The following is a 10,566-nucleotide window of genomic DNA, read 5'->3' as shown; positions in this document are numbered from 1 at the left end:
GGGAAAGAAATTTGACTGTAAGATGCCCTATCCTTGGCCGATCTTCGCTCTGTTCTATCATGGGCCAGCCAGGGCGAGGGGATTTTGATTTTACGGCAATCTTATCAATGTAATATGGCCCCCTTCAACATGTTTTATTTTGAGCTCCTTAATTCTTTGGCAGACTTGCTGTAGATTGCTGTAGATATGCCATCCCTTGCAGTGCTGGGGAAGCGTTCCGCATTTCTGAACAAACAAACTTGTTGCTTGAATCATGGAGGGTTCTGTTTTCCGGGATGGAAAAGGAATGCTTTCTGTGTGGAATAACGGAGGCTGAAAGCAATCACAGATAATTTTATTGCATCAGCGATCAGTCCTTTTTATTGGTTCATCGCTTTAGCAACCTTTTCGTCATAGATACTACCATCAGCAGATCGCTTATTAAATGAAAATAACGGGCAGCAGATTGCTTAATAATGAAAAATGTTTAGATGGTTTTAAAAAAACAAACAAACCACGATGACCAGATAGCAAGTCTGCTTCCCTCCTTTTGGAGGAAGGGAAGGTGAGGGAAGGGAACTCTTTCCTCTGTGGTTCCATTTCAATACAAAACCAGCCCTGCGCTTCGATTTCACCAAAAGCTGCATCGGGAGACCGCATCCCACGGCAGGGACTAGTTTAGGTTTAGATTTATTGGATTTATATGCCGCCCTTCTCCTAAAGGACTCAGGGCGGCGTACAACACAAAGACACATATTACAAAAGTTAAAAGAAAGATTAAATAGAATATACAAAAAAAACCAATAGACATTTACAATGAGATTTAGAAATTAAATTAAAATTAACAATTAAAATTAATAGTTTCTCTCCTTTTATTGAGCCCCCCCCTTCCATTGAGACAGTGGCGGCCGGAGCCACGGCCTCTAGGAGGCAGTGTGATTTTTTTTTCGTTTTGCCTTTCTACAGCCAGTGGGAGGAGCTACTTGGCTAGAGTCCAGGGAGAAGAGGGAGGGTGTCTGCAATCCCAAGCAAGGGAGGGGAAATAACGGGAAAAGAGAAGGGGTGGCTTGGTTGTCTTGTGCCTGAAGGGAAAGGGGGCAAAAAACAACAACCCATCTCGCCGACCTCGTAGCTACAAGACGCGCAGCTCCTCCTTTCCAAAAGAAGAGGCTAAATCCTCGCCGCAGCGATGGGAGTGGAAGGCTGTACCAAGTGTATCAAATACCTGCTGTTTGTCTTCAATTTTGTCTTTTGGGTGAGTGGCGTCTTCCTGGGCCTTCGCTTGCTCCGTCCCGGGTTGGAGCGGATTGGTGGTGGTGGTGGTGGTGGTGGGAATCTCTCCGTGATTAACGTCGTGGTTGCTTTTCTCCTCGCTCCACCAAAACAAAGAAGCGAGCTCCGAAAGGAAGCTCCAGGCTGGCGTCTCCTGCTACCTTGCCCTGGTGCACGAAGAAGCCCGGGCCGGGAGAGCCTTTTTCCTCCCCGATTTTCCTCCCCCACCCGCCGGCGCGAGGTTGAAGGGATGGCTGCCTCATCCAGGCAGCAAGGCACGTTTCTCCTGCAAAAGCGCTCTGCTGCATCGCCCGAAAAGGGACGTCGCGTGGAGGGAGACAGCAGAGCTCAAGGACCTGGGTTTGCCCCAAAGCAATCTGAGTACGGGGTGGAAGAGTAGGAAGAGCCGAGCGGGCACAGATTCGAGAAAAAAAAAATCCCCCCCAAACCGGTTTTCTTTCTTACGTCTCCCCCTTAACCTGTTGTTGTTGTTTTAATACAAAGTAGAGAAGCCTCCTTTGGTTTTGATGCCCTGTGATGTTTCGTGCAACCGTGTACTTGTAGCATCTTTAAACTCCTACTTAGCCAACTTTCATGTTATTCTTTATACTAACTCCCCAACCGAAGGCTGATTCGTAATAGGAGACTCTTGTGAGAGCTTTGTTGCGTGGAGCAGATTTGGATCTCCCAAGAGACTTCTTGTCCCTTGCAGTTTGTGCCAACTCCTCTCTATAAATCTAGTGGAAAGGATGAGTTTCCTGTTTGTTAAACAGCTTTTTTTTTAAAAGGGAGCTTGTATTCCGTAGATTGGGGGGGGGGGGGGTTGGAACACTAGCTAAGTGGTTATGTCTAAGGGGGTTTCATTTATTTATTTTTCAAAGTAACATGTCGGAGGGGAAAAAAATCTAGCATTCATTTTGCTTCTTTCTATTTAATGAATTATGGAAATTAGCCTGAGAACTGAAGTGATTGGGAAGAAGAACGTTCGTGTCTATAAAAGAAGAAATTGAATATTCATGTGAATGTTGGTTTAAAATGGATGACTTACAGCGTTTTTTTAGACTGCCTTTCATGATCTCATCTTTCCCTCCTTGGTTGTTGCACCAACCACACCCCGAATCTCAGAAGGTCTTGAGTTTCTCCAAGTTTCCGTGGTTTCAAGTAGAAAAGAAATTCAGGCTTTCACATATTACTTAAAATTAATATGGGGAGGAAATTAAGTTTTCACCTTCAGATTTTGAGGCTTGCTCTTGGCTAAAAATAAAAAAAAATTGTGGGAATGTAGTGTGAAAATGTTTATAAATCTAATTACGTTCCAATGTTAGCAATGTTGAGTACTTGTTGAGGAAGAGGGCTAAGATATCTTGTATATGTTAAATGCTTCTCTGAAACTGTCCCAATTAAACCATTTCAATGAGAAGCTGTATAGAAATGTTTTACATGCCATCATCTCAGATAAGGAAGGGTTTAAAAGTAAACAGCAAGATATGTATGTCTGTTTCTGGAATGTTCTCTATAAACACTGTTTAACTTACTTCTGAGTAAATATATATACAATGCTAAAACTTATTGATAGAAATTCTTATAGACATATTTGGAAACTCATAAACAATCTTAAATAAAACAAATTCCTGTGTTTTCTTTTATCCCATTCGTGCTAGAGTTACCCTGTTTTCAAGCTGCGTCAATTTGTGATGCTCCTTAAATCTGTGCCCTGTACTCTTCATTAAACTCTGGAGAGAGAAAGGGATTAAGAAGAGGTAGTAGATTACAACTGAGTTCATATATTACATTAGTGCCAGTGTGGTTAACACTTTTTGAATAAGTAAACCGTAAGTTTATGTGTTGTGGTTTGCTTCATCCTTGTACACCAACCAGAATCACTGTTGTGAGATGTGTAGCATTATAGAATAATTTTGTAGTTTAGAAACCAACAGTGGCTGGTTTCACACACAGCCCTGTTTCCCCAAATCAAACATCCAGTGTTTTAACTTGCTACAGGATATAAACACTTGAACACAGTAGATCAGGTTTCCCCAATCAGTTTTTATACCTAATGGAATTCATAGAATTCCCAGGGTTCTGTGAAAAGAGCTGGACAATTTGTAGACATCTGGTTTGGAGTCTCTGGGAATTCTTTATAAGCAATTTCTAAACAGCTTGGTCAATCAAGATTATTTCTCAAGATTTTATCTATTGTGTGTTTTTGTGTGTTTAGATATTGTGTGTACATATTCATACATGCACATTCACCTACAGTGGCAATGGGTGCTCTATTGGAAGACCTGAAAGCCCAAGTAGGGAGAATTTGAAGAATATATGTTTGGTCTATAAGAGTCATCAACAACTTGCTCACATATAATACATATATATCATTCATTTAATATGCTTGAAAAAATTGAAGTGATCTTGGAATTTCCTTTTTTCCTTTTTCATGATTAATTACATAAAGACTGGCTGTACTCATGTACTCTTGGTATGGTTAATCTGTTCCTAGAATCTTAAAACAAAAGCAGAGTGTAGAGAAAGGCTCTCAGATTAGCCTTCATGCATGCACCAGCTGCAGTTCATTAATTATCCTTTAGCTTCACTCATGGAGGCTAACTGTGACAATGGTTTAGAGCTCTGTTTCTCAGACTGTCAACATTCAATTTGAATTTGGGATTCTGAGAGTTATAAGGGTCCTGTTTTAAAAGGATTCTGATCAGGTACCAGAAAAGAGTTGAGGGACAGAAAAAAGGGATAGCTGCAAATGAAATTATAGTTGTTATTATTATAATTGATATTGAACAGATGGAGAGAGAATTATGAATAAATAGGCATAAGGGATTTGTAGTATGTTGAAAACCAGGGAATGAGTCCCTGAATGTGTTCCAAAACAATTGTATTGACTAAAGCAAAATGGACAAAATTGCTGTAATCTCAAATCGTTCCATTCTGCCTCCCAAAATAGGGGAGGGGAGACAAAAATAACATCTGTATCTCTCTCCACTTTCTCCTTATCTAGAATTCTTTCTTATCTTTAGGTAGTGTTTATAGTGGTAAAATCTGAAAAGGCTGAAACTTTCAAAGAAGGCTATATAAGATTTATTGCGCAACTAATCAGTTCAGATTTTTCTTCTGCTGTGTTACCAGACATTTGTTTTCAACTTCTTGTAGTGAAGGTTAAAGTTAAACTTTCCTTACTGTTTTGTCCATTCAGTTCCACATTTCCTTGTGAGCGATTGCTTAATAAGAGAATTTTCTACAGTATAACTGCCCTTGTTATTGCCATTTCTCTCAGCCTCCATTAGTCCACTTCCAAATACTTTAAAAAGATGAATATATGAATGTTGCACACAGGTGTTAGGAAATCTTGCGTTAAGAGAAGATCTAATTAAGATATATTTATGGGGGTTTCATGCATTGGGTACAAGAAGGCATAATGTTTCCTGCCTCATTTTTGGAAATTGTTTCTCTTTGCCTTTTTCTAGATTGTATTTTCTTTTTCCCAGACAAGAATGAAGTTTACTGACTGTCCCAACAGCAGAATCATAGAGTCAAATGGAAGTGAGGAGCTTTTGGTGAAACTTAGAGCATTTCGTGCTAAATGTTTCCTTAGAATAAGAAAAATAAATCTCATGTTCAAGAATAGAAGCAAGGACATTGGACTGATATGAGATCATTTCTTGTAGCATTTTTATGAGTTGTACAAACTTTAAGGTCATTCCATGCGAAACAAAACATACTGTAGCCTGTCAAAATAGTGGTGGATGGGAAGAAAAATATCCCTTCTGAAAATTAGGGGGGGGGGGTTTCCTTAAAATTTCAAGCTTAAAATTAGCTTGAAATGTAAAGAAGCAGCACATGGGAAAGACAATGCAGTGAGATAATTTTTGCATTTCTCTAAAGTAAACAATTATGGAAAATGATCCTATTAATATTAGCACACATGTCTCCTTATATTTCCATAAAGTCTGCATAAATAAAGTCCATAAATGCAGAGCCTCTGTGATTGGTATTGGGGACAATGAGTTAGCAAATTCTTATAAACAACCACTTGCTAAAACATGCTTACAAATTGAAGAGAAGCAGGAAGAAATAAATTATATTTCCAGCTGCAAATGGCCTTGCCAATAACATTTCAATGAAGCCCGTTCCTTGGTGTTTTTATGCAAGTTGGGATTTAAATCTAAATAAACATTTTCTTCTATTCTTCCTATAATAGAACTCTCATAGCAAGTGGCAGTCCCCAGGAACTATCCTAGGTGTGCAGTTTGCTAAATTCACAGTTGGAAGAATCACAAACTCTAAGAATTTGTATCCTTAACAGTAATTGAAAAGTGAATATACTGGGGACAAAGAGGGCATAGAAGTTAACCTTTGTTGCAAATCATGTTAATTATGATTAAGAACTTCATCATGATTCTTGTTTGAACATATCCCCTGATACTCTATGGCAGGGCTGTCAAACTCCTGGCCCATGGGCCAGATGTGTCACGTGCTGGCCACACCCATGCCTGGTTTAGCAAAGGGGAAAAAAGTCCCAATACATCACATGGCGCCACTGTGATGATGTGAGTTTGACAGCCCTGCTCTATGGTGTCCAGGCAAACAAAAGTATAAGAGTCAGAAGAGCCCTTAAGAGTGTCCTCAAACCCAATCATCAGGCAAATCTGTTCTCTCATATTCCTTTCTTAGTGTTCATTGACTTATCTGTGTATGGGCACTGAAGGCAACAAGATATATGAAGCTGAACAACAAATTGACTGCTTTGTGAAGGAGAAAGCTTGTTTGGAGGTTAGAGAAAAAGAAAAAACAGTATGAATGTTGATTGTACAATCATACAAAAAGTTGCCCTATTTTTCATTTTAATCTTGTAATAAGCTTTAGTATAAATAAACAAGTGAGATGAAGGATGTGGCATTGTTTAAATGCGTTCTTGTAGCTGTAGAAACCAAGAATTAAAACTTGAGCACTTTTTGGGCAAAGTAAGTCAGCTGTCTCATGGCAGCTCCTGGTGATCTGAAAACAATTTGGACGTCCCACCTGTATTCTTGCAATTAATCTATTATTTTCAGGTGAGTAGAAAACTTTTCCCATCAGCAAAGTTGAAATAAACTTCAACTACAGGTATGACCAACACCTGAGTATCAAATTAAGAGAAGCTGCTTTTATTTATTTTGTTTATCACACTTATCTAGCTGTCTGTCTCACTCTTTTACTTAGCTTTGGGGGACAGCACAATGTTTTGATGATGTCATACAATGCTGCTCCTGCTTTCTCTCTATTTCTGGATTGTGTTTACAGCTGTTTGCTGTGAAGTCCAAACTGGATAAACTGTTTAGTGCCAGTCTCAAGACAGCTGAAGAGAGTTTGTAAAACTATGGCTTGTAAATCAATTTGTTTAGCAGCTTATAGGTTTACATAAGGATGAAGGAGACAATTGATGAAGATAAAGGAGAGAAGCATGTATATAGGCTCATGATACATTCCTAATTCTCAAACCATGGTTGAAGCAACATCTGAATTGAGGTTTCATCTCCTACTATTATGCCACTTCATTCTTTGTTTTTGAGAACTCTGGAACTGTCTCTTAAATCTCATGAACATTGGAGGTGCTATAGAAGGAAAAGTGTTGGGTGTTCCATTGGAGATTTTATCATGTCATTCATAAGGTACTTCATAATATAGTATTTATAATAAATAATTAAAGGCAGGATCTATTATGCTTGTTTCCATAGCAGTTGAATTGATACAACTGCATTTGTCCTTTGATCTCAAATGTTACACATTTACCACTATACGTGTACTTTTAGACAGTGTTCGAAGAAATGTAGGCAGAATTCCTGCAGTTCCAATTCCCTCCAGTTTTTTTTTTTAAATAACGGCTATATCTGATGATCAAGCTACAGGAAGCATCCCCCATTGTGCAATCCTTTACTGGTAAATATAAATGTTGCATTTCTAAAGTATATCTGGCAAACAGTGGTCAAAGTATTTATTGAAGAATCAGAGAGAGGTGACCTTTCTTGATGGTTTGCTCTAAGTACTCAGCTGCTGTTTAGTAAATATTTACTCAGCTGGGGCTTCCTATTTAGTGTAAATCTGTTTCCCTATTACCATTGTTAACTTGGAGTGAATACCTAATGCTGTTAATAACTTAAAACTGTTACAGTCATTTTCCCTCTAAGCTAAGTACCCCAATGGATCTTAATCTTGTTGGATTGCTTTATATTTTATTAGTCTCCTTTAAATATTGGAATATAAACTTGGATATTGCTGCTAATGTGGCTGCATTGTCTTTCTCTATTTCCTCCTCCCTACTTTCAGGATAAAAATCCTCTCTCAACAGCTTGCAAATAATAGATACAATTAAAAATGAAAGCTACAATAGGTAGAATTTTAAAAGAAATGTTCAAGGGTTAGTGAGCCAGCAGATTTCCCATTCATGGAAAGGGATGTACAAGATTTGTTTGCTGAATTCTTGTTACGTTCCAAGCAGATAATAGAAGAGGGAAGGATTTTTTCCCACTTTCCAGTGACCGGAGGTTCTTTAAATACTATTAACTCTATACTCAATTATTTGTGAGCATCAAGTTGTGCACATTCTAACACCCCAAAGTTTTCTTAATAAGCTATACAAGGCATGGTTTTTACCAATATCTTGAGGAATAAATGCTGTACAATATAAGGAACTAAGGATTTTTTTCATTTTAGATGTATAATTTATCTAAGCCCAAGTTTCATATGGTTTTAAGGGGATATGAAGAAAAACCATGTTCTTATATATGAGCTAATTTGACTTTTGTTCACAAACAATTCTGAAAAATAAAGAGCATCCCATATCATTTGTGAATATCATCTGACTCTTTGGGTGGAGCACTTCGAGTTTTTTAAAGCCTTTTAAGGGTTTTAAGTATCATGTCAGGATCCAGGCCATATAAATGTATAGAGGGAGGATTCTATCCAGACAGCAGATACTGTGACAGAAAATCCCACTTCCAGGTTCCCATAATGTGACATTATTTGGACTAGCACTGATGATGTTACCTTGTTTGGATAATGAAACGTCTGCAAGAAAACAAGCTCACGGAATACCAAGGACTTATTATTTTTTTGGACTTGGCCCTGGACCATGTCCGCTCTCTCCAATCACATAGTCTTCTTTACATCTTCTTTTACCAATTCTGGGGCTGAGAAAAATCATATAGTAACTACTTAAAAACAGACAATTCTTCAGATAGCCAGGTTCTATCATATGAAGAGCTTTATAGGTGGCAAACAGCATCTTGAGAGCTGTGGTGGCACAATGTTTAGAATGCAGTATTGCAGGCTAACTCTGCCCACTGCCCTTTCCGAGGCCAGTAAAATGATGACCCAGATTGATGGGGGGTATATGTTGACTCTGTAAACCACTTAGAGGGAGCTGTAAAGCACTCTGAAGCAGTATATAAGTTTAAGTGCTATTGTTATTTACATTCACCCAGAAACCCCTGTTTTGAAGCAACAGTGTAACTTGGCCATCTTACTGCAATTTCTGAGTGGTCTTCAAAGGCAGCCTCAGTAGACCACATTACAGATATAAGGTAACAAGGGCATGAGTATCTGAAGGACTTCCTAATCCACAAACAGGCACATCTTGTGCAACAGATGGATCTGTGCAAAGGCTGTCTTGGCCACTTTTATCATCTGCTTTTTAAGCAGGAGCTATGAATTGAGGAAAACTCCTAGATTGCATCCCAGTCCTGAATAGGATATCATACTCCATCATGGACAAAAAAAAGAGAAAAATCTCTGGTCTTGGGTGACTCAAATATCCTTTTTGTCATTTAGAAATGAGCTTGATTCTCACTTCCCATCAAGTCCTTGGGTATTGGACAAGACAAACTGCATCATTTGATTGATCTGAGGTCAAGAGGTTTAGCTGGTGACACCTGATCCAAAACCAATGGATGGCCTTACCTAATGGCCTCACGTAAATGCTAAACAAAGAGGCAAGAGTGTCAATCTCTGGGGCATCCCACCTCCCTAAATTAGAGCTTTAGACTTAGTTTCTCCCCCTAATAACATAGACTCATTCTTCAGCAGACTTTGCCTAATCAGAGTTCAGTTCCAAAGGAATCCAAGCAACTTTATCTATTAGATAACTAAAATTGTTCATACATCTCTGTCTCTAATTCAAACTGGGCAGCTGTCCAAGTCAAGAACATGCATTTAACACTGCAAACTGGGTTATATAATTACAAGTAGTAACTGTTAGTGAATTTCCGTTGTATTTGTCACTCCTAAACTTCACACACACATTTCTGTTTCTTGTGGTCGCTGTAAACATGACATAGACTTAAAATAAGATATTTGAGTCATGTATGTTGCCATTTTTATTTCATGGAGATTATATACATACTGATTAGCTGTTGGCTATTTTCCATAGTGAGGGGAGGAGTGTCCAGGATAGGTTGACCTTGTCCTCTCTTGATTGGACTGAATCAGATAAGGTCTTTGTGGCCACGCCCTGGTCACCAGGTACTACCCAGTTATCAACTCAGTCCATCAACGGATGGCCGTGTTCATCCTGAGATCCTGAGAAAACTTAAAGAAATATTATTTGCTGCAAACGCGATCGCAATTGCCTCCAAGCTGCCTGAGCAATTACCATTGGCTTGGCTAAACCCCCGGTGGGGGTAGAAAGCCTGTGCAGCAGCTGCTAAGGTGGCACGCAGCCCAGGTCACTAGAGTGAGACCCAGCGCACTAAGTGAGGACTCTCACCAAAATAGACAAGCGAGCTCTGCAGAAGCCTCTGCAGCGAGGACTACGCCCGAAGAAGATCTAAGGGCGCCGGAGCACTCCGTCGCTCCCCACGGGTTGAGCGACAAACCACAGCATTTTAAAACGCTATGGAGTGCTCGCACCTGCAGCAATCACTGGAAACAGGAGGCAAGAGCTGGAGAGGCTTGGAACAAGCTGCGGGAAGCAGGGGGAGGCGAGAAGAGCCCCCTGCGGCAGCGGAAGCCACGCGGCAGCCTGCAAAGGCACAAGCCGCTTCCACGTGCTCCAAGGAATAGGAACGTTTGAATTTAGAGCCCAACGCTATGTTGAAACCACATGGTCCAAGATGGCAGTCCCCAGCAGCTCAGAGGATGCCGGCTATCACACTATCTTCATTTAAATATTTAAAGCTACAGAAATAAAAGCACGTGTTCTCACTGATGGCAAAAACTACTATAATCACAGCACAAATGCAGTGTTTCCGAGAATGATTGCAATAGTGAAACAAACTTTAAACTTGTCCTGGTTGTCTTCATTCATTGGACTGTTCTGTGAAGCTGATTTCT

At 39.6% G+C, this 10,566-nt stretch overlaps 1 protein-coding gene across 1 annotated transcript in view; it reads left to right on the top strand.

The window, feature by feature from the left end:
- Nucleotides 1-991: 991 nt before the first annotated feature.
- CD81 (CD81 molecule) overlaps nucleotides 992-10,566 on the top strand; it is a 78,207-nt gene continuing 68,632 nt past the window's right edge. Inside the window, exon 1 of the mRNA XM_081936147.1 lies at nucleotides 992-1,234. Within this exon, the coding sequence (XP_081792273.1) occupies nucleotides 1,169-1,234 (66 nt within the window). The 5' untranslated portion in view covers nucleotides 992-1,168. The remainder of the gene's footprint in view (nucleotides 1,235-10,566) is intronic.

Source organism: Natrix helvetica (genome assembly GCF_964273705.1).
Source record: "Natrix helvetica genome assembly, chromosome: 1".
Lineage (NCBI taxonomy): Eukaryota > Metazoa > Chordata > Lepidosauria > Squamata > Natricidae > Natrix > Natrix helvetica.
Note: the sequence above shows the minus strand (reverse complement) of the source record. Positions and strands in the feature narration are given on the sequence as shown.